This window comes from Vipera berus (genome assembly GCF_964194415.1).
Source record: "Vipera berus genome assembly, chromosome: 11".
NCBI classification, from domain to species: domain Eukaryota; kingdom Metazoa; phylum Chordata; class Lepidosauria; order Squamata; family Viperidae; genus Vipera; species Vipera berus.
Genome location: NC_138214.1, coordinates 522,981 through 546,096, shown reverse-complemented (window position 1 = coordinate 546,096; position 23,116 = coordinate 522,981). Strand labels below are relative to the sequence as shown.

At 53.2% G+C, this 23,116-nt stretch overlaps 1 protein-coding gene across 11 annotated transcripts; it reads left to right on the top strand.

Annotated features, from left to right (window-relative positions):
• The first annotated feature begins 465 nt into the window (after window positions 1-465).
• On the top strand, window positions 466-23,062 carry TAF1 (TATA-box binding protein associated factor 1). Of its 11 annotated transcripts, none has more exons than XM_081336715.1 (40): window positions 466-621; window positions 719-836; window positions 1,269-1,385; window positions 1,491-1,613; window positions 1,994-2,235; window positions 2,641-2,859; window positions 2,977-3,174; window positions 3,257-3,452; window positions 3,532-3,648; window positions 4,083-4,247; window positions 4,721-4,848; window positions 4,947-5,054; window positions 5,473-5,646; window positions 5,766-5,939; window positions 6,019-6,123; window positions 6,632-6,832; window positions 7,199-7,340; window positions 7,426-7,556; window positions 8,226-8,306; window positions 8,413-8,562; window positions 8,777-8,899; window positions 8,978-9,153; window positions 9,708-9,949; window positions 10,219-10,432; window positions 11,047-11,212; window positions 11,574-11,785; window positions 11,966-12,074; window positions 12,603-12,701; window positions 13,117-13,294; window positions 14,113-14,180; window positions 17,630-17,752; window positions 18,108-18,200; window positions 18,521-18,605; window positions 18,892-18,959; window positions 19,074-19,190; window positions 19,863-19,988; window positions 21,050-21,148; window positions 21,392-21,539; window positions 22,261-22,438; window positions 22,518-23,062. In XM_081336715.1, the coding sequence occupies exons 1-40, from the start codon at window positions 475-477 to the stop codon at window positions 22,765-22,767; spliced, it is 5,910 nt and encodes a 1,969-aa protein (XP_081192841.1). In that variant the 5' UTR covers window positions 466-474; the 3' UTR covers window positions 22,768-23,062. The 11 variants fall into 11 exon arrangements, 10 of the variants coding, with proteins under 10 accessions (XP_081192841.1, XP_081192842.1, XP_081192840.1 ...); XM_081336716.1 differs by having other exon boundaries at window positions 4,080-4,247; window positions 8,780-8,899; XM_081336714.1 differs by having other exon boundaries at window positions 4,080-4,247.
• Window positions 23,063-23,116: the final 54 nt, after the last annotated feature.

Below are 23,116 nucleotides of genomic sequence, written 5' to 3'. Positions count from 1 at the left end.
CACAATTGGAATATCGCATCCAGTTTTGGTCGCCACGATATAAAAAAGGCGCTGAAACTCTGGAAAGAGTGCAGGGAAGAGCAACGAAGACGACTAGGGGACCGACGACTCAAACACGAACGGTTGCAGGAAGCCGGCACGGCTGGTTTAAGGAAGAGAAGGCGCGGAGGGGCTGCGGCAGACGGGAGGGGGACCGCGGGTGGAGGCTAATCGGAGAGAAGCAGCCCGGAACTACGGGGGGATTTCCCGGCAGTGACGGAGGAGCCAGAGGCCCTCCGGGAGAGGCCGGGCAGCTCTCCGCCTCCTCCGCTCCGCCCCGCCCATCGGCCTCCCGCCCCGCCCCCCGGGAGACAGGAAGGCGAGGCGAGGGCGGCGCTTGCCGGCACGGGCCGCTCTAGGGCCGCCCTCGGTGGCCGCCGCTGCGACGGAAGTGGCGACCGCGCTTCCGGCCGCGGGGAGCGCAGGCCCGGCGAGATGTCGGACTCGGAGAGCGAGGAGGAGGCGGGCGGCGGCGGCGGCGGCGGCGGGGGGCGGCGGGCGGCGCCCTTCTCCCTGGCCGGCTTCCTCTTCGGGAACATCAACGAGCAGGGCCAGCTGGAGGGCGAGGGGCTGCTGGACCAGGTGGGCGCCGGGACAGGGCTCTTTGGCCCGGCGGGCTGCGAGGGAAGGAGGCGGAGGAGGGCCGGAGCAAACCTCCCTCTCCGCCCGCTTCCCCTAGGAGTCTAAGAAGCACCTGGCCGGGCTCGGGGCGCTGGGCCTGGGCAGCCTCATCACCGAAATCACGGCCAGCGAAGACGACGCTTCCGAGGCGGACGGAGCCCACCTGGACGAGGAGGGTGAGGCGCCGCGGCTCCGCGACAGGGTCGCTCGCGGCGGAAACGGGGCCCGGCCTGGACGTGACCGGCCGCTGGGGTCAGACCTCCGCCGGCGTCCCCCGCCTGGGGCTTCGCCGCCTGGTTCGGGGGTTGGCACGAGCGGGCTGCGGGGAGATGGGCGTCGCCGTCCTCCGATGCGGCCCGGAGGGAGGCGAGACCGCCGGTGAGACGGCAGAGGCCAGTGCTGGCCGAAGGCGGTTTATTAAGGCGCCGATGGACGGAGGGTCAGGCGCTTCTCTCCCGGTGGGTCCTCAGCGGGGCTTCCACGGGGAATGCGCCGGGCGGGGGATGGGTCTCTTGTGGGAAACGGTGTTTTCTTTCAGGACATCAAGGACAGGGGAGACCAAAGGGCCCCTCCCAGCCCTGTGACTTCCAGGTCTTTTTCCCTTGCAGGCTGGGTTAAGAGCACAGAGGATGCTGTGGATTATTCTGACATTACTGAGGTGGCTGAAGACGAGAGCCGCAGATACCGGCAGGCCATGGGCCATCTCCATCCAGTTCAGAGAGCAGGTGGTTGATGGCAATGATTTTTTCTGTTGTTTCTGAAGCAGAGGCTCGCTCAACTTTTATGATTGTGAGGAGGGGCGATCCAGTGACTTCCTTTGTTCTTCTCAGATGACAATGATGATGATGACTACGATGCTGACTCAGAAGACATTGATTCCAAGCTGATGCCTCCCCCTCCCCCCCCACCAGTGCCAATGAAAAGGGAAGATGAGAAGGAGGCAGCAGTCTCTGGTGTGTATGTACTTTGGGACAATCGGGGGAGAGACCGAGCAGTCCAGTTAAGGGCCTGGGTGCGTTTCGGAGGAAGCACCCTCTCGTTTCTGAAGCTCAGGTACTTATTTGGTGACGTGAGCCTAGCAGAGTTGACGAGGAAGTACCTTGCAAGCTGTAACTTACAAAGGTTTGCTTAAGGTTTGCGTGTTTATATAGCCACAGCTGAAGATTTTAAAATCCTTTTTTCACCACCGTTTTTCTCTAATGAGGGTTTTTTCTCCGTGGATCCCCACAAGGTTAGAAACCGTTTGCTGCATATGTGGCTGTGGTTCCGTTTCAGTCATCAGGGCCTTGGCATGCAGGGCTCCCTTTTGCTGAGACGGCTGTTCCCTTCTTAGGGCCAGAAGAGGGGGATGGTATCATCTTGCCCTCCATCATTGCTCCTTCATCTGCCGCTTTGGAGAAGATGGACTTCAGCAGCTCTTCTGACTCCGAGTCAGAGACGAGTTCCCAGGACTTGAGAAAGGCCGAATCGAAGGAAGGGAAGCTCACCCTGCCGCTTGCTGGGATTATGCAGCGAGATGCCACCAAGCAGCTGCCCAGCGTGACCGCACTTTTCCCTGAGTTCCGGCCTGGAAAGGTAGAGCGGAGTGTGAGCCCCGAGTGGCAGTTCTCTGACCCTCTGTACACTTTGGGCCTCAGGTTCCAGTCACCCACGTGGTCCTGCTAGAGTTGCTCCTTTTCCTTGAGGATTCCCTTGTGGCTCCAAAGGATTCTGAAGGTATCTGTGGTGATCTAGAAAAGCCAGAGGACAGTGAGGAAGAGATCAGGGCACCCAGAATATTTCTGGCAGAGCAGCTGGTTGAGACTTTCTGGCTGATACTACCAGGGTTCTTTTTCCCCCAGCTTCTGTCAACCAACCCCAACCCCACTCTGCCAAGATTCTGCCAGTTGGCAATCTCCTCTTTGTGTCTTTCAGACGGCTGAAGTGCCGGAAGTCAGCTTCTTGCCAGTTCTGCCTCTCTCCCCCCCCCCTCTCTCTCAGGTGCTACGCTTTCTACGCCTCTTTGGCCCTGGAAAAAACGTCCCATCCGTCTGGCGAAGTGCACGGCGAAAGCGCAGGAAGAAACACCGGGAGTCAGTTCCCGAAGCACAAGTCCCAGAGGAGGAAGCCAGTGCTGAGCCAGGCTTGGAAGGCAAATCCCCCTGGGAATATGAATTTGCTCCTCCCCCTCCCCCAGAGCAGTGTCTGTCAGATGATGAGGTGGGTCTGCGGAAATGGAGGGAAGGTGTTTCCTGGGGAGAAGGGGCCATTCTGGTTGCCCGAGAATATCTCCTGTGGCTCCCTCCCTGAACTCTCTGACACCCACATATCCTTCAGATCACTATGATGGCTCCTGTGGAGTCCAAGTTCTCCCAGGCGACTGGAGATGCAGACAAAGTAGCTGACACCAGGCCCAAAGTGTCAGAATGGCGCTACGGTCCTGCCCAACTCTGGTATGACATGTTGGGCATCCCCGAAGACGGCAGCGGCTTTGACTATGGCTTCAAGCTGAAGGAAGCCAAGGAGGAAGAGGAAGTGAGTTGCAGAGAAGAGCAGTGCTTTGCTGGCAGCAAGGAGGTGAGTCGGTTCCTGGTGAGCCTTTATTTTCCCTTTGTAGAGCACAGCAGCTGAGAAGGATGAGCTGCTGGCCGACGAACACTTCCTGATGGTAACGCAGCTGCAGTGGGAGGATGATGTGATCTGGAACGGAGAGGACATCAAGCACAAAGGAACGAAGACCCAGCGAGCCAGTCTGGCAGGCTGGCTGCCTTCCAGCATGACTAGAAATGCCACTGCCTACAATGCCCAGCAAGGTAGGGCGCCCTGTTTTCTGCTTGCGTTTGGCTCAATTACTTCTGCGTCTGCTGATGCTTTCCTTGCTTCTGTTGGCAGGGCTGAACCGAAGTGGCTCCCTGCTCAACTTGCCGGTTCCCCTGGTGCAAAAGCCCGGTGTGGCAGGAGTCTTGAGCATCGCTAAGGGCAAAGAGAAGCAGCTGCCTGAACAGCAAGGTAAGGAGAAAGGGTCTCTGGGCAGGACCAGCAAAGAGCCTCTTCCTGAATCATCCCTGGATAAGTTTTGTTCATCGGGTGTTACGTTCTCTGGCACAGTGGTTTACCTGGACAGTGGGAATCTGACCATTCAGGGGTTTGGCCTACTGAGTTGGCATAAAGAAGAATTTGGGTAGCGATCAGTCAGTAGGGGTCTGATCCTCCCATTGCTCCTCTTTTTCCCCCCACCATTCTGCTTTGCCCCATAAATGTTATTTGTTTGAAACGTGGGCAGAAATGCTTTCCTCTTAACTCCCCGAGCACAGTGTCGCCTTGGGCCTGGAGTACTGCCCTCTCTTCTGCAGTGGTGCTAGAGCATATGGGGGGGTGGGGAGGAGGAATTTGCCAGTATCCAGCTCTCTTGAGTTCACTTTCACACTTTGTTGTCCCAGCAGCCCTGGATGAAGACAAGCCATGGTTCTCCATTTTCCCCATTGACAATGAAGAGCTGGTCTACGGCCGCTGGGAGGACAACATCATCTGGGATGACAAGGCGATGGGCAGGGTCTTGATGCCCCCGGTCCTGACTTTGGATCCCAACGATGAAAATATCATCCTAGGTAGCACCTACACAGTCGCTTTCTTGGTGGTGCTGCTTTCTGGGGCCTTCTGGCTTCCTAAAGGGGAGAATGAGTGAACTGAGATGAGAGGCAGCCTCTCGGGAATCTTCCCAGAACACAGTTTTAGTTAGCCTGATTCCCTCAAAGGACTCTGGGAATTAGGGCTAGGGCAAGAGTCAGTGAGGTTCTTAACAGAATTTTCAGAGCAAATGCCAAGGTTCCTTGGTGGGGCCGTGGCAGTTAAACCGTATCTTTTCTGTAAGAAAACATATTCTTTAAGCATTTTGTGAGCTGGGGTGATCTGGCAAGTAACTAATTCCTGGCTTCAGGGAAGGCTCTTAAGTCCACCTCTGTGGTAACCTAAGTGGGCCTTTGCTTCTGCTTCCATACCTTGACCAGTTTTGCCTGGTTCATCAACTGGGGGTAATTGGGAAGAGTGTTTCAGGTACCGTTTTCTCCTGTGCTCCTTCTAGAAATCCCTGATGAAAAGGAAGAGATGACACTCAATTCCCCCTCCAAGGAAAATAAGAAAGAGTCTTCTTTGAAGAAAAGCCGGATCCTCTTGGGCAAAACGGGAGTCATTAAGGAAGAGCCCCAGCAGGTTTGAGAGGGGCTCCATTTCTTCTGAATTAGGAGAGAAATAGAGAAGGAAGGGGAGGAAATTCTGATGTGTTTTTTTTGCCCATGTTTCCACTCCAGAATATGTCTCAGCCAGAAGTGAAAGATCCCTGGAACCTCTCCAATGATGAGTTTTACTATCCCAAGCAGCAGGGCCTTCGCGGAACCTTTGGCGGCAATATTATCCAGGTTGGAATCAACGAGGAGAGATTGGGTTGGGCTTGCCTTTTTATACTTCCTTTGGTTTTGACATAACCCTTACCTAAATCCAGCTATTGGGGTTACAAACTTCAGCTTGCAGCTTAATATATTTGGCAAACTTGCTACTTTTGATTTACCAAACAACTTATAATTAAACCACGGCCTTACGTGATATGTATGCAAAGCAGTTATTTGCCTGGTTGTGCCAAAGTGCCTTCTTGGGCCTAATGCAACCCTGGCTTTCTGCAACGTGCCCGCAAGATTGGTTTGCAAAACCTGATGCAATCAGAGCAGCTTTGTCCCTCTTTGGGGAGTGGGGAGCCTTCCCATAGCTGAGGGTGATCGACGGGGGCCTAGCCATTCCTCAGGAAATGCCGAAATTGTGCCTCTCTCTGGTCTGGTACAGCACTCAATTCCTGCTGTGGAGCTGCGCCAGCCCTTCTTCCCCACCCACATGGGCCCCATGAAGCTGCGGCAGTTCCACCGGCCCCCCTTGAAGAAGTACTCCTTTGGCACCTTGTCACAGCCTGGGCCCCACACAGTGCAGCCATTGCTGAAGCACATCAAGAAGAAGGCCAAAGTAAGGGCCCGGTCTCGAGCTCTGCCCATCTCAGGCTTCGGCCTGCAGAGATTCTCTGCCTCCTATGGAGACGTGTGTGTGTGTTGTGTGTTCCTTGACCCTCCTTGTGTTGTACCCAGATGAGAGAGCAGGAGCGCCAGGCCTCTGGGGGCGGGGAGATGTTCTTCATGCGCACCCCACAGGACCTCACGGGCAAGGATGGTGACCTCATCCTGGCTGAGTACAGTGAGGAGAATGCCCCCTTGATGATGCAGGTTGGGATGGCCACCAAGATCAAGAACTACTACAAGCGGGTGAGTTCAGGGCTTGGCTGCCGGACTCAGACTTCCTCTGAGAAAGCCCTCGCTCAGTCAGCCTTCTTGCTCCTGGCAGAAACCGGGCAAGGATCCTGGCGCCCCAGATTGCAAGTATGGGGAGACTGTATACTGCCACACTTCCCCCTTCCTGGGCTCCCTTCATCCCGGCCAGCTCCTCCAGGTAAGGCCTCTGGGCTTGCGGTTTTACACACACCCGCTTTCCCTGTTTCAGCAGTGCTGAGACATGGATTCCTTTGGGGCAGACTGTTGTGCTGTGGGGAGAGAGCAGAGGAATCTAGTCTTTTAATGACAGATGGGTTTGTGGCAGCCAAGGATTTGTGGACAGACCCACTTGCTCAATGGCATGTGTAGGTGTGTGAGAGAGAGAGGAGAGAGAGCAGCAGGTCACTGTAATGTTACAAATACCATCCACAACATCAGTGTGTAAAGCCTAAGGAAACCTGATTGAAACAGTGATCATTGATGATAGCACAGCATCTCAAATGGACAATTCCTTTATAAAGACCAGCCAAATGCAGCTAAAGAGTCCGTGAGTTTTTGAGTTCCTCCTTGGCAGGAAATTAAAGGAGGAAAGGCCAGTATTCCTGGAGCCTCCAGGTTGCAGAGAGCTGCTGCTGCTGCTGTTGCTGCTGTTATAGGTGGCTTGAACAGCTCCTTTTGTATATCAGGCATTTGAAAATAATCTCTTCCGGGCTCCGATCTACCTTCACAAGATGCTTGAAACAGACTTCCTAATTATTCGGACGCGCCAGGGCTACTACATCCGGGAGCTGGTGGATATCTTTGTGGTTGGCCAGGAGTGTCCTCTCTTTGAAGTCCCTGGCCCCAACTCCAAACGGGCTAATACACACATCCGAGACTTCCTGCAGGTTTGTTGCTGGGGGAGAGCCCAACTGCTAGACATTCTCAGCAGGTTTTTGGAGAAGTGGGGAAGGAGCCATGCCACTAGCGTCTGTTTGCAACTCATAAGCACGTGCTAAAGAACAGCTGGCAAACAGACTGAGCCGGGCCCTGTTCCTGGTTTTGAGCACATTGGCGAGCAGCTCTATTCTGCCTTGCAGGTTGGCTCGTAGTTTGGGGATGTGCCTGAATTCTGCCTTGTGTGGGTATTGGGGCCCACCGGTGTGGAAGGGGGAGGTGTACGGGAGCAGGCATGGGAGGAAAGGCCCCTTCCGAGGAGTATCCTGCACCTGTAGGCTCTGAGCCTCTGGCTACTTCATTGCCACCCTTGCCAGGTCTTCATCTATCGCCTCTTCTGGAAGAGCCGAGACCGACCCCGGAGAATTCGCATGGAGGATATTAAGAAGGCCTTTCCTTCCCATTCCGAGAGCAGCATTCGGAAGCGGCTGAAGCTCTGTGCAGATTTCAAGCGCACCGGTAGGCAAGGATGGTTGGTCTGATCTTCTGCCTCAGACAGGCGTGCGATTGGGCCAGACTCACGGGGGGGCTGTTGCTTCTTCAGGGCTGGACTCCAACTGGTGGGTCCTGAAACCTGACTTCCGGCTGCCAACCGAGGAGGAAATCAGAGCAATGGTGTCTCCAGAGCAGTGCTGTGCCTATTACAGCATGATTTCTGCTGAACAGCGCTTGAAGGTGAGCCGTGTTCAGGGTTTCGGAGGTCATCTGTCCTGCCAAGGATTTGTGAAGGTCATCATCAGCTGGCTTCATGGATCATTTTAACCTTTCCTTGATTTGCTTATTTGGCTTATTTTAGTGTCTGTACTTGCCCATTTACAGTTTAATGTTACAGTTTAATGTTTTCCCCCATCAAACCGTGATTTCAAAATACTGGTTTAGTACAACGCGTAAACTCAAGCTTGAGTTTCGATATATCGAATTTGATCAGAAAAATGGGTTCATTCTTGGGAGCAAGAAGAATGAATGTTTTCAGCAAGTTGGAGAAGGGAGAAGCCTCGTTCTGCTTCTTTGCTCCCTGGTGTCCCACCAGGCCTTCAGGGTGGCTTTCCGTTCACACGGGACGGCCCTTTGGCAATGGTGAGAAGCACCGCAGACCCCCTTGGCTCTTCTAGGAGAGCTGAAAACGGGGTCGAGGGCAGGTTGGTTGTCCTGCCTGCTGCCAGCCACTTTGGGATGACGGCACCACCCCGGGGAAGAGGCCTGGAGAGGGCTCAGCTGGGGGAAGGGGTAGGACCTCCTGGAACTGCAGAATCTGCATGGAGAAAGGATTATCGGGAAAGCAATCTGGGGTTCCTCTTGTGCCCTTGACGGGTCTCAGAGGAGCCGCCTGTGTCTCTTTCTCAGGACGCAGGTTACGGAGAGAAATCCTTTTTTGCCCCTGAAGAAGAAAACGAGGAGGATTTCCAGATGAAGATAGACGATGAGGTACAGCTGGGCCCCCGAGAGGGGCGCATGTTCTCAGCCAGACTTTTAGAGGAGCTGTTCTTCCCTCTGGAGTGCAAAGTCTCTCTCCCCTATTGGTTTTGCTTAGGTGCGGACAGCTCCCTGGAACACCACACGGGCTTTTATTGCAGCAATGAAAGGGAAATGTCTCCTGGAAGTTACTGGGGTAGCAGACCCAACAGGATGCGGAGAAGGCTTCTCCTACGTAAAGATCCCAAACAAGCCAACGCAGCAGAAGGTAAGTGGAGGACCCAGATGGCCAGGGGCTGCCTTGCCACCAGGAGCGTCTAGGCAGTCGCCCAGGACCGGCTGCTCCATTTGCCTGCAGAGGAGGCCTGGAGTACCTCCTGGCCTGGGTCATGACGCTGCTGGGGTTCTGGAGTGGTGCCAAGCCTGGAGCCCTTGAAATGGAGGGCTGAGACAGGGATGGAAGGTCCTTGCTCCTTTTCAAGCAGGATGACAAGGAACCACAGCCAGTGAAGAAGACGGTCACAGGGACAGATGCTGATCTTCGGCGCTTATCCCTGAAAAACGCCAAGCAGCTCTTGCGCAAGTTTGGAGTCCCCGAAGAGGAGGTGGGTGTGGGCAGGGGGCTTGCTCCCCTGGGTTGAGCCTCCTCGGAGCCTCTGCAGCCAATGGCTCTCCTTCCTCAGATCAAGAAGCTGTCCCGCTGGGAGGTGATCGATGTGGTACGGACAATGTCCACTGAGCAGGCTCGCTCAGGCGAAGGTCCCATGAGTAAGTTTGCCCGAGGGTCCCGCTTCTCTGTGGCAGAACACCAGGAGCGGTACAAGGAGGAATGCCAGCGCATCTTTGACTTGCAGAACAAGTGAGTAGTCTTCGGTGTGGGACTGGCCGAGACCTGTCCTCCCTGCTTCCTATGGCATCTTTCCTGCATGGCTTGTGGCAAAGCTGTTTTGGACCTGGAGGCAGCTCTGGGGCCTGCCTAGTTCCATCCCAATGCATGGTAGCTCTTGAGTCCTTTGTCAGCGTATCTGTGTGATTTGTTCCAGGAAACTACTTCCACTCCTGACCATAGCTGGAGAATTCCTTTTCCATAGAGGTTCCCTGAAGTGTAAATTGAGGAATTTACTAGAAAGATACACAGATACTTTAGGCAGTTGGGAACAACTCTTAGAGGGTGGGGATTATGGGAGGCCATTTTATGTTCTCCACATGGGGAGGGGGATGTTTTTTAGTTAGGGCTTTCAGCACATGGCTTTCCCTGCGCTAAGAGGAGGGTCGGGATTGAGATTCCTACAGTGTAGGGCAGGAGTGAATTTGGGGTGGGGGCGAGGGTAGGTGTCTGTGCCTTCTGTGCTCCTGGCATCGGCACTCGGCTGCCTGGGAGCTTCAGCGGTTGACCAGGCAGAGATTCTCCAGAGTCCTGGAGTCCACCGAGATCCTGTCGACAGACACAGACAGCAGCTCTGCCGAAGACAGCGACTTCGAGGAAATGGGGAAGAACATTGAGAACATGCTCCAGAACAAGAAGACCAGCTCCCAGTTGTCCCGGGAGAGGGAGGAGCAGGAACGGAAGGAGCTGCAGCGCATGCTGATGGGGGAAGACGGCGGCAACGACAAGGACCGGGCCAAGAGGGACCGCAGGGACAAGAAGGGGGCTGGTAAGGATTTGAGTCCAAGCAGGGCGAAAGGCATCAGGAGGAGACGCGGGGCTCTAGTGCTGAAGGTTGGGGAAGGGGCTTCCCGGCTCAGACTGAGGGAGGGTCCACACGAAGCCCCCAGAATCGAGGGACAAGAGTGCTGAGTATTGCCTTTGGGTTGACCTCCCTCGCTTGGGTCAAGTGACATTCTGGACACTCAGAATCCCTTTCAGCGTAGCCTTCTGTGGGGAGGGTGGCAAAGTCACCATTTGACTCCTGCCTCCCGGCAGCTTCCACTCCTGGCAACTTGGGTGGTTCCCATAAAGACGATGACACGGCCTCTGTGACCAGCCTCAATTCTTCGGCCACCGGTCGCCGCTTGAAAATCTATCGCACTTTCCGTGATGAGGATGGGAAGGAGTACGTGAGATGTGAAACTGTCCGCAAGCCCTCGGTCATCGACGCCTACAGCAGGATCCGGACTACCAAGGATGAAGAGTTTATGTAAGGGCGTCAGGAGGCTCCCTGCCTTGCAGGGGTGCCTGCTTTTATCCCTTGCTGCAGGACTGGGATGTTTTGGTAGACGGAAAAGCTTATTTCAAACATTTCTGCTCCAAGGCAGCCATTTTTGAAAAAAATAAGCAATCCAAGTATACGGATTGAAGTTGAAAGCCAGAGTCGTCCTGGGCAGAGATGCCAGTTAGGTCAACAGGCAGTTGGCTCTGGAGCGAAAAAGTGCCATGGAAAAAGAAGTGCTGGAACTGAACCGGGGTGGGGGTGTTGGGAGGGTGATCGGCTGTTTCAAGGGGCTGCCTCTATACGCAGTGGAGGTTTCTGGGCAGCAGCGCCATGCCTTGCATCTGGGAAGGCCGCTGGGGTGAGCCTAAGGCCTCAAAGTCTGCCAAGCTCTTGACCACCCAACCCAAAATCAAGTAGGTTACGGCTGCCGGGAAACCTCTCTGGGGGCAGGAGGTGCTCCGGGTGCTGACGTTTTGCTGTGCCCTGCGGGTGGGGGTGGGGTGGCAGGCTGTTTCCTTTGGAAGCGTGCCAAGGAGCAGCCGGGGAAGGCTTGGCCAGCCCGGGCTGAGGACGGCCTTCACCCGTGTTTCGTCCTCCAGCCGGAAGTTTGCGCTCTTTGACGAGCAGCACCGGGAGGAGATGCGGAAGGAAAGGCGCCGGATCCAAGAGCAGCTGAGGCGGCTGAAGCGGAACCAGGAGAAGGAGAAGCTGAAGGGCCCCCCAGAGAAGAAGCCCAGGAAGATGAAGGAGCGCCCGGATCTGAAGGTGAGCCGGGGCCCCTCAGGGACCAAGCCCGGCTCGGCCGTGGGCCCTTGTTATGTGGGCTGCTCCTGCTGCGCCACCTGGCTGTCATTTCGGCATCCAAACTCCACTGTTGTGTTTTTTGGGGGGAACCCAACTCAGCCTTCAGCTCTGCCTGGGCTGTGTGAGATTTGTTTTCTGTCACATCCAACATCCAGCTTTCCTCCTCGGCATGTAGCCTTTCCACTAACAATGGAGGGGGGGGCGGTGCTTGGGATCAAGGTTTGCATCTTACTTTGTCCCCCCATGTCTCCCCTGCCTGCCTCCAGCTGACCTGGGAAATGGGTTGCCTGATATGGGATGGGCTTCTGCTCCTTTGTTGCAGTTAAAGTGTGGGGCCTGTGGGGCCATTGGGCACATGAGGACCAACAAGTTCTGCCCTCTGTACTACCAAACTAACGCTCCCCCCTCCAACCCGGTGGCCATGACAGAGGAGCAGGAGGAGGAGCTGGAGAAGACCGTCATCCCCAACGACAACGAAGAGCTCATCAAAGTGGAGGGGACCAAGATTGTCTTGGGGAAGCAGCTGATTGAGAGGTGGGAGTGTCAGGGAAGGTGTCCAGCACTATGGCCGAAGGGGGTGGGATTCTCAGGGTCCAGGCTCCTGCTGGCCGGGGCAGACAGGATCAGAGGCTCAGACGTCAGAACACACTGGGGGGCTGAGTCCTTTCGGAGGGCGGAGCTGCAGCTGACCCCACTTTCGGCATTTCTTTGCAGTGCGGATGAGGTTCGCAGGAAGTCCTTAGTCCTGAAGTTCCCCAAACAGCAGCTTCCCCCAAAAAAGAAGCGGCGGGTTGGGACCACGGTGCATTGTGACTACTTAAATGTGAGCCCTTCTACGTGCCTTTGGTTTCTACCCGTCTTGACCTTATAGTATAGTATGTCCTACTACTTAAATATTCAGATGTGATTTATGTGGTGTTTTTTTTCCAGAAACGCATATTGCATCGATAGAAGGGAATATCTGTAGCTCAGGGTTGAACGGTGGGGCCCTTGGTGGTTTTCCTGCAGAGGTTTCATTACCAAACTAGGTAACATCATCAGTGTCCATGAGTCGTTTGGGGTGCTTGTAGCACTGATGATGTTACCTAGTTTGGTAATGAAACGTCTGCAGGAAAACCGCCAAGCTCATGAACATTACGATTTTGGAGATTCGCTTGCTACATGGGATAAGTACTGAATGTACAATAGTAACGAGCAGAACGAACGACTGAGTTTCAATTCTAAATCCTTGTGGTGTAGCAGCCAGAAGGAATAAAAGTTGCAAAACTGGACCAGAAAATTAGAAAAGCTGTTTCTGGGGCTCTGCGGAGTCTGCAGCCCTATTAATGGTCTTGCTTCCTGTTTGTTTCAGCGGCCCCACAAGTCCATCCACCGGCGACGCACGGACCCCATGGTGACCTTGTCTTCCGTCCTGGAAAGCGTCATCAATGACATGCGGGACCTTCCCAATGTAGGTGCTGGCGTTGCGAGAGGGGCGTTCCGCTCTTGGCAAGGAGGCTCGGTAACTGTGGGATCTCCTTGCCGTGGGCCCCTCGGAATTAACAGGGAAGCTCGGCTCGGCTCTCCTGGGAATAGGTTGGATTTAATTATTAAAGATTAAAATAAGTCTAAAGCACACAAAAATAATGTACCACATTTCTCATCAAAGATTTTAATTTTAATTGAACAGTTATTAAAAGTTTAAACTATTAAGAAGGCAAATATGAATAGATGAGGGTTTACTGTGTCTATTAGCGTGGTAAAGCTGTGCCTCTTGGCATCCAGAGGGGCTTGGCTGGCTGGGAAGAGCACGGGGCCCATTGGGGGAAGGTAGGTGTCAGTTGGGGGGCCCAGAACACACACCTCTTCCTGTTTGCCTTCCCCAGACGTACCCCTTTCACCAGCCCGTGAATGGGAAGTTGGTGAAAGATTACTACAAGATCATTCCCAGACCGATGGACCTGCAGACCCTCCGGGAGAACGTCCGCAAGCGACTCTATCCCTCTCGGGAAGAGTTTCGGGAACACCTGGAGCTGATTGTGAAGAACAGCGCCACCTACAACGGTTTCTGCACCTTTTTTTCCTAACCTTTACTTACTTGCCCCTGGTCTTAGGTGAGGAAGGGTCTGAGGGCAGCAGCCTGGTGCTTTTCTGTGATTCTGAGGGGGTGGAGGACAGCAATGAAAGGGGGATTTGAGAATGAACTCACCAGCGTGTCTGATGCCAAAAACTTCCCTTCTGAAATTGCTCTTTCTTAAATCTGCTGAAGCTTCTCTCATTCTTGGTAGGGTTGGTGTGGAATTCTTTCTGACCAGCCAATTCAGTTCCTGGAATTTTTTTGCTATTTTTTCCCTTGACCTGAGCATCTTCCTTTCCTCTTCCTTGGTGTGATTTTGCCATCTGGGTTGTTGAAGTCCTTCACTTCCTTTTCCTGGAGTAATTTTAGGGTAGCCACCCACAGCCTTGAACCGGCAATTCCGATTTAAAGCAGATTAGGTTGCCGAAGCAAGAAGAGCTGCTTGGTTTTTCCTGAAGTTCTGTGAGGAAGGGAGGGACGCTTAATCTCTGTGACCCCGCATGGGAAAAATCATCAGTGCTCGTTATCTTGAGCCTCAGAGCCATTAACCCTTCTTGCTATCAGTGGAATATGAATATCTGTCTTTTGAGCACACGTTTGTAATTTTCTTTCCTGTGCAGTAAGACCCTCAGAAGGGAAGTCTTGCTGTTTTACTATTGGTTTTTTAACTATTTGCTTTTGTTTCTGCTACTATGAATAGCCTAAGCATTATTGCTATCCACGACAATGTTATAAATGTAACCAAAGGGAGAGGGGTTGGGGCCCCAGGAGGAGCCTCACTCTGATATCCGCTCTGTTTTTGCAGGGCCAAAGCACTCCTTGACCCAGATTTCTCAGTCCATGTTGGACCTCTGTGACCAGAAACTGAAAGAGGCAAGTCTCTTGTGAATGGAGAAAGAGCGAGCAACTGAGATGAAGCTTTAATTAAGCTTCATAATTCTATTATTAAAGAACCCACCAGGTTTCCGGGCGCTACACCGGCCTCGGGCTCAAGGTAGGGGCGGGGGAGTGGCAGTAGTTATTAGGGAGACCTTATGTCCGCGGGAGACCACCGTTCCTCAGATAGTCGGGTGTGAGTCTCTCTTTTTGAGGTTTGGTTCGGGGGCGCAGTTGGGCTTGCTGGTGTACGTTTCGCCTAGTCACACAGCGGCAGCCCTGCCCGAGTTACTCGATGTCCTCTCCGGTTTGGTGATTGAGTTCCCCAAACTTCTAGTTTTGGGTGACTTCAATCTACCATCCCTGGGAGGGTCATCTGAGTTAGCCCGGGAGTTCATGGCTTCCATGACGGCCATGGACCTGACGCAGGTAATTTCTGAACCAACTCATGAGGGAGGCCACACCCTTGACTTGGTTTTTTTATCTGGACGGTGGTTGGATGATCTTGGTGGGGGCTCTCCATTTATTATGCCCCTGTCATGGACCGATCATCACCTCCTGCGGCTGGTCTTCCGTCTTGCCACCCCCCACCGTGGGGATGCGGAACCAACTAGATGGTACCGCCCCAGGCGCTTAATGGACCCTGACGGGTTCCAGGCAGCGCTGGGATCCCCACCTGCCTCCGTCGCTCACAACTCGGCGGATGCGTTAGTGGAAGCCTGGGAAAGGGCAGCCACTGAGGCACTTGACCGAGTTGTACCCTTGCAGCCCCTGACCCGGTGCAGATCCCATCGAGCTCCATGGTTTTCTGCGGAGCTCCGGGAGATGAAGCGTCGGAAACGGGGCCTAGAGAGCTGCTGGAGGTCCAGCCGATCCGAATCCGACCGGTTGCGGTTAAGGACCTATATTAGGTCTTATCTCGCAGCAATGAGGGCAGCGAGGTGTAATTACTTCTCTGCCCTCATCGCGTCCGCAGATAATCGCCCGGCCGCCCTGTTTAGGGTGACTCGCTCCCTCCTTAATCAGGAGGTGAGGGAGGATCCCTTACAGGGTCGTGCCGAGGAGTTTGGTCAACATCTGTTGGATAAAATCGCTCAGATTCGGACCGGTTTGGACTCCAGCTGGGCAGAGTCTGACGACCAGGACACGGGCGGTCTTGTCAATGTTATCTGGGAGGAGTTTGATTCTGTGACCCCTGATGAAGTGGACAGGATTATGGGGAGGTTGAGCTCCACCACATGTTTATTGGATCCGTGCCCTTCCTGGCTGGTTTATGCAGCTAGGGAGAGGACACGAGGCTGGTTCCAGGCGGTTATATCTGCTTCGTTGAGTGAGGGTAATTTCCCCACGGTCTTGAAGGAGGCGGTGGTGAGACCTCTCCTCAAGAAGCCTGCCTTGGACCCAGCTGTGTTGAACAACTTTCGTCCAGTCTCCAACCTTCGCTTTCTTGCGAAGGTTGTTGAGAGTGTGGTGGCGCATCAGCTCCCTCTGGTCCTGGATGAAGCGGATTATCTGGACCCGTACCAATCGGGTTTCAGGCCCGGGTACAGCACGGAGACGGCATTGGTCGCTCTGGTGAATGATCTCTGGAGGGCCCGGGATAGGGGATATTCCTCTGTCCTAGTCCTGTTAGACCTCTCGGCGGCTTTCGATACCATCGACCATGGTATCCTGCTGCGGCGTCTCAGGGGATTGGGAGTGGGAGGCACGGTTCTTCGGTGGTTCTCCTCCTATCTCCTGGGACGTTCGCAGTCGGTGTTGGCAGGGGGGCAGAGATCGGCCCCTAGGTCTCTCGTTTGTGGAGTTCCTCAGGGGTCGGTTCTCTCGCCTCTCCTGTTCAACATCTACATGAAACCGCTGGGTGAGATCATTCGTGGTTTTGGAGTTGGGTATCATCAATATGCTGATGATACCCAACTTTTCATTTCGACCCCAAACCACCCCAGTGATGCCCTCGCTGTGATGTCCCGTTGCCTGGAGGCGGTTCGGGTCTGGATGGGGAGGAACAGACTTCAACTCAACCCTGACAAGACTGAGTGGCTGTACATTCCGGCATCCCGGGACATTCAAAATGTTCCATCACTGTCTATGGGGGGTGAGTCTTTACCCCCCGTGGATAGGGCTCGCAACTTGGGGAGTCCTCCTAGATTCACGGCTTACCTTAGAAGATCATATAGTAGCCGTGACTAGGGGGGCTTTCGCACAGGTTCGCCTGGTGCGTCAGTTGCGGCCCTATCTGGACCGGGATGCCCTGTGCACGGTCACTCATGCGCTCGTGACCTCTCGTCTTCGACTATTGCAATGCTCTCTACATGGGGCTTCCCTTGAAGACCACTCGGAGGCTCCAACTGGTACAGAATGCGGCCGCGAGAGTTGTCTTGGGAGTTTCCCGGTACTCCCATGTTACACCTTTGCTCCGCGAGCTGCATTGGTTACCAGTTGTCTTCCGGGTGAGGTTCAAGGTCTTAGTGATGGTTTTTAAGTCCTTACATGGCATGGGTCCGGAATACCTCGGGGACCACCTGCTGCCGGCGTCGACTCCCCTCCGCCCTGTGCGTTCCCACAGAGAGGGCCTCCTCAGGGTGCCTCCGGTCAGAGAATGTCGACTGGTGGCCCCCAGGGGGAGGGCCTTCTCTGTGGGCGCCCCGGCTCTGTGGAATCAACTGCCGGTTGAGCTCCGGATGGCACCGGATCTCCGCTCCTTCTGGCGCGGCTTAAAGACCCATTTATTTGAACAAGCTGGCCTGGCCTGATGGGGAGTTACTTAGGGTTTTAATATTTGTATATATTTTTATTGTTTTTACTTTGGGCAATAATTTAATTCTTTTTTAACTTTTGTATCTTTGTAGTTTTATGATATGCCCTGTTCACCGCCCTGAGTCCCTTGGGAGAAGGGCGGTATAAAAATTTAATAAAACCTAAACCTAAACCTAAAGCACCAATACACTTTAATAAAAGCACTTGTAGATCAGAGTTAGAAAGCCTTTGCACCCCTGCTGCTTGCTGCCTCTGGATCAGAGTGCCCACCATAGGGGGGCAATCCTTGGGGTACCTGCTTGAGATCAGAGGGCACAGACGTGGCATATTAAATGCTCCAACTTGACCTTGCTTGAAGTCAACCAATTTTAATGCCATGCTTTTTTTTCAATTTAAAAGTATTAAGTATTCCCACAATTAAAAAGATAAACTGTATTGTGTGCCATTGACAGTGTGTAAAAAAGCTTTTGGGGCATGGAAAAATCAGCCAAAATTTCTGGAAAAATTGAGCAGCAGTTTGGTCCCCGTAATGAATGGGAGGCTTCACTGTTTAACAACCTACAGGTTGAAAAGCTAGAGCAGATTTGAAGTCTGGGTGGCAAAATTCATTTTGAAAAGTGAAACTGGAATTGGTTCGAGAATGTTGATCTCCGTAATTCTTGCCTTCCTGAACCTTGATGTCATTTCAGAAAGAAGATAAATTGGCTCGTTTGGAGAAGGCCATCAATCCCCTTCTGGACGATGATGACCAAGTAGCCTTTTCCTTTATTCTGGACAACATCGTGACCCAGAAGATGAAAGTGGTTCCTGATGTAGGTGTGCCCGTGGCAGACGGCGGAGGGGACGAAAGGGAGCTGTGGGGGGACGGGGGCTGCGAGAGGGGCTCTTGGAGATGCCAGGAGGTAGAATCCCTACTTCCTAGGGGACCCTCTTCTGCTTTGGTGCAGCTCATCTTCAATAGCCTTTTCTCCTGAGCTGCACTTGAGCAATGCTAGTTTTTGCAAGCCTTAATGGGCAGCTAGGAAAAAAACATACTTGTTCTGGAGCTTTCTCTCCTCCCTACCTTTTTGTGAGATTTGAATTGGGATTTGTTGGGAAACAGACATGCCTTTTGCTTTGAACTGATGTCTTCCAAAAGCTCTTTGTCGATGTTCTCTTTGCTTTCAGTCTTGGCCATTCCATCATCCTGTTAATAAGAAATTTGTGCCAGATTATTACAAAGTTATTGTCAGCCCAATGGATTTGGAGACTATCCGCAAGGTAGGTATGGAAGAAGTGCCTTGAGAGTGGCTGAAGCCAAGAGCTGCCCTGATGAGCCCCCTTCTGGGTCTGAAGCTCAAAAACAGGTGGGGAGGGGATCGCCTTCCTCGGTTATGGCACAGTTCATGCGGAGTCAATCAGGAGAAGGCGTGAGGGTTTTGCCTTTGCTCCCCTAAATGTCCTAAGGGCTATCTTAGATAGGTCCTTGGGTGTGTTGCCTAAGATGGTGGGAAATGGAAACATAGCAGGGCAGCTAAGGAGGCCTTTGAACAGGCCGCTTGGGATCGGGGCTCTTCCTACGGTCCACTGATTTCTTCTAGAATATCTCCAAGCACAAGTACCAGAATCGAGAAGTCTTCCTAGATGATGTGAACCTGATCCTTGCAAATAGTATCAAATACAATGGTAGGTTTTCTTTGGCCGGAGTGTAAGACCATCCTCGGACCAGGGGTCTGGCCCACCGGAAAGTTTGCTTGGTTAAAATAGGCCATTTCTCAATGCCCCCTGCTCACTCTGGGGCCTCGCTGCCAGGCTCCCCTTTGTCTTCTGGCCCAGCCCTGCTGAGTGGGATTGGGCAGAGTTGGAGGAGGCCTTGCGGGCAGGTGTTGCCTATCTTTCTCTGCTCCCTGGCCCTGGAAAGCCAGTTGTCCCTTTGTGTTTCGAGGTACCTTGATTGGGCTTTTCAATGCAGGGCCGGACAGCCAGTACACCAAAACAGCTCAGGAGATTGTGAATATCTGCCACCAGACCTTAGCGGAGGTAAGGGGCACTGCTCTGAATCTGTCAGTCAGAATAGCTGTCAAGCAGAATCAGCTGTTTTCAAGTTTGGCGGCCTTGGATATTTTGTTCTTTCTTTCATCTTCCCTCCTTCAGTATGATGAGCACCTGACTCAGCTTGAAAGAGACATCTCAACTGCTAAAGAAGCAGCCCTGGAGGAAGCTGATCTGGAGAGCTTGGACCCCATGACTCCTGGGCCCTACACGCCACAGGTGGGTCTGGTTGTGACCAGAAGTGGGGCAGAGAGGGTGGGGGTGGGGCTGCACTTTTCTTGATCTGGTGAGGTTTCTGGGTAAACAGCTCAGTTGGACTCGTAGCTCAGGAGATGCTTGGTGGAGAGAAAGCCAGGACGGATTTTAATTGACGTGTCCCTGGGGGGGGGACTGGAGCTGGAGGGGGGAGTCCAGTTCAGTGGTAACCCATTGGGTCTTTCCCTGCCTTTGGTTTCTGCCACGATTGTCCACTGAAAGTGATTCTCAGGCTTTCCCTCTTGTAGAAGACCCACCAGGCTGCACTGGCTTCAAAGACTGTTTTCAGCCAAGTCTTCAAAAGCAAAATAGAAAAAGGTCAACAAAGCAGTGAAAGATAAGCGATAGGAATGAACACAGAAATGACTCGCTGGTTTTCCTGTTCCTTTCTGGGAATGTGGACCAGTGAGGGAGCAATCAATTTTCACTGTTCTTGCAGTGAGTCTGAGGGAGAGAGAGTGCACAATGGAAATGCGCAGAGCTTTTTTTCTGAATAGGGATCAGCCTCATAGTCAGCATGCTTGATTCAGGATAGCCAAGAGAAGAAACAGCGGGGCTCACTTCTGAAAGCACAGGGAACCTGTATCTCATCTGAACTCCTGTGACCCCAATTTCCTTCTTCCAAACGCCCCTTAGCCACCCGATTTGTACGATACCAACACCTCTCTCAGTATGTCCCGGGATGCGTCCGTCTACCAAGATGAGAGCAATCTATCTGCTATGGACACCCCCACCACGACACCCGAGAAGCAGTCTGCACAGGTCAGAAACTCACCCCAGCAAAATGGGCTGAGATCTCCGCAGGAAAAGAGAGGGGCGCCGACTGCAGGAAGGAAGAGTAGCTTTCCCACAGGAGCTGTAGACATGTTGAAATAGGGCCTGGCACAAGAAAGGCGGTACCTTCCTTCTCATTCCTGGTCAAAGGTGTGAAAACAGAGCTCTGTATAGGAAGATCTCTTACAGAAGGCCTTGCTTGATCAGACGATAGTTTCTGGGAATGATGAGTGCTACTATCTCATTGCTTTGAAAAGCCTTTGAAAGGGATTCCTCTATATTCTGAGCAGCCAGGAAAAGAAATGGGACCCAGCCCTGTTGACTGAGAGGAGGGGACTCCCCATGCCTTGCCTCTTGGCTCCAATTTCACATTAAGGGAGGAAAGTTTCTGAACATCCACAAACTTTTGCACTGCCAGATTGTTGCTCCTTTTCTGGTTTCATTTAAGTGTGAAAATACGTGTGCCAGAAACGCAGAGGGTCATTTGAATTCTGGTAGTAATGGATGGAGGGTTCGCTTTGAAAATAATGGGGAAAGGGCAGTTCTTGGAAAATATAATATAGCTTAGCTAACCTGAGACAAACATGTTTACCCTGGTATGGTTTTTTAATGTGTTGGGTATAACTATTTGGTTTACACAAAGGAGAGGGAGAAAGTTGAGAAGGAATGGGAAGGATGCGTTCCCCTGGGGCTTTAGTGGGTGTCCACTTGGATGTGGTTTCCGTCAGCTGCCACAAAAGGTTGATTTCTTCCAGTCCAGGGAGGCAGTTCTGTCTCTAGGCCCCTGCAAGGCTGGAGAAGAGAAAGCTTGTTCCCAGTGCCTGGCACTTGGTGTTTTGGGGCTTGGGCCTGCTGCTCAGCTAGTCTAACGGGTAAAGCCCCGCAGAGCACAAGCACGGTGGAGGCAGCAGAACAAGGGCGGCCAGGAAGTGCCCTCCACCCTGGGCGATTCCTCCCCTGGTGGCTTGGCTGGCCTGCTTTAAGAGCGTCTGTGTCCCCTCGGTGCCCGCTCCTTCCTCAGTGGCGTTATCTCTGTGTTCCTCACTCAGATGCGGCAGGGCCAAGGTAGGCTGGGCGAGGAAGACTCTGACGTAGATATTGAAGGGTTGGATGAGGATGAGGATGGGAAACCTAAGACTCCAGCCCCAGTGAGTATCCTTGACCCCACCTGTAGCTCACCTGTGGGCTTCTGCTCTCGTAGCAGAAGCTGAGGCAGTGCAGGGCCCTCTGGAGCGATTCTATCAGCAGCGGATGAAATGCTAGCCAAAGCAATCAGTTTTTAGGAAGAGCTGGCACTGCCGGTGCACCATGTCAGTGGGAAGGAAGCCAAGCATCCTTTTGCTCTGTTTCAACTTCTGACCTCCCCTTCTCCCTCCTGCTCCCCGTGACAGGAAGTGGAGGACGCAGAGGGAGACCTGGCTGATGAGGAAGAAGGCTTGGTTCAGCAGCCTCAGGCCAGCGTGCTCTACGAAGACCTGCTCATGTCAGATGGGGAGGACGATGACGGCAGCGATGAGGAGGGCGACAACCCCTTTTCATGTGAGTGGGCTGTTGGATTTCTGAAAGGGGCAGGAAGCCGCTGCGCAGGAACCATGGTGTCCTTCTTTGTTGTATCTGCTCCTAGTTCCAGGGAGAAAGACCCAGGAAGGCGTCCTCTCCCCCTCTTTCTGTACAAATATCGCCAGAGACACGGGTGGCTTGGATCTGAGCCCGGAGGGGGGAGAACGCAGGCTAAGCGCGAGACAGAAAAGGGTGCTGATTTGAGCACAGGAAGTTTTCACTGGGTCACATCAGTTTGTAAAGAGGTTTTGCTGCCTTCCCGGCCCAGGGATTTTTAGGAAAGGGGGGGAGAAGAGTCTCGGATGCTGTTGTGAAAAATGAAGTGCAGATTAAATAAGTGGAGAAGAGAGAGAGGTGGTGAATTAGAATAGGACAGTCACCACAGGAGCAATTGGGGAAATGTGTTTTATTTATTGGTTAGCATTTTTATACGACCCAGTAATTGATGCTCTCTGTAAAATGTATAATGATAATATAAACAGTACTTAATGTGAAAAAACCCAAACCTGCTTATTGGAGAAGTTCCAATGATTTACTATCTTTTTCTGATGTTTTTGGTTCTGTTAATTCAAGTCATGGCAGTGTGAAATGCTACTGAGGAAGTGAATGTCCTGGAAGCCCACAGCAGTGATGGGGAAGTAAAAACGTTGCTGGCAAGCATGGCGCAACATCAGAGTGACCCTTTGGTTGTGTCTCCTAGCTATTCAGCTTAGTGAGAGTGGGAGTGATTCTGACGTGGAACCCAGCGCAGTTCGGCCCAAGCAGCCTCACGTCCTCCAAGAGAACACGCGGATGGGCATGGACAACGAGGAGAGCATGATGTCCTACGAGGGGGCTGCAGGAGAGGCTTCTCACACCATGGAGGACAGCAACGCCAGGTGAGGATCGTTCAGCAGAAAAATCCTAACGGTGTGGCTTCCTTTGGCATATAAGGACCTTTCTTGCTCCTTTTTCCAGTTACGGTAGCTACGAGGAGCCAGGCCCAAAGTCCAATACGCGAGATGCCAGTTTTAGTAGCCTGGGAGGGTACGAGATCTCAGAAGAGGAGGAGGAGGAGGAAGAGGAAGAGGAGGAAGAAGAAGAAGAGGAGGAAGAGCAACGATGCGGCCCTAGCGTGCTAAGCCAGGTTCATCTGTCAGAGGATGAGGATGACAGCGAGGACTTCCACTCCATAGCTGGAGACAGCGATCTGGATTCTGATGAGTGAGGATGGCCTGGCATGGAGGCGGTCTTGGAGGGGAGCCACCCTGCTCTTCCTCCAGGCTCTGAAGAACAGGAGACCCTGGCCTTGGGGCACCATTGCCCGGCCTGCAGCACCGGACATATGTGTGTGTGTGTGTTTGTGGCCAACTGGCGTGCATGGCATAGCCAGCCTGGGAAGGGGTTGGTACCGATGGGCTGGCAGCCAATCCACCAGGCGGTCCCCAAGTTATTTGGCAGGAAGGAGCAAGCAGGATGTGGACATTCTTCCCTAACTGTAAATAAACCTGTTTCTGAAACGCCCCGGGGACCTCTTGCTTTGGGGGGGCGGGGGGGGGGAAATGATGCTTCCCACT

Bases quoted from the DNA above. Each gene is read 5' to 3' on its own strand.
- TAF1 (XM_081336710.1), top strand. From the start codon at position 475: ATGTCGGACTCGGAGAGCGAGGAGGAGGCGGGCGGCGGCGGCGGCGGC. The intron at 3,175-3,256 runs GTGAGTTGCAGA...TTCCCTTTGTAG, and splicing joins AAGCCAAGGAGGAAGAGGAA to AGCACAGCAGCTGAGAAGGA. The intron at 22,439-22,517 runs GTGAGGATCGTT...TCCTTTTTCCAG, and splicing joins ATGGAGGACAGCAACGCCAG to TTACGGTAGCTACGAGGAGC.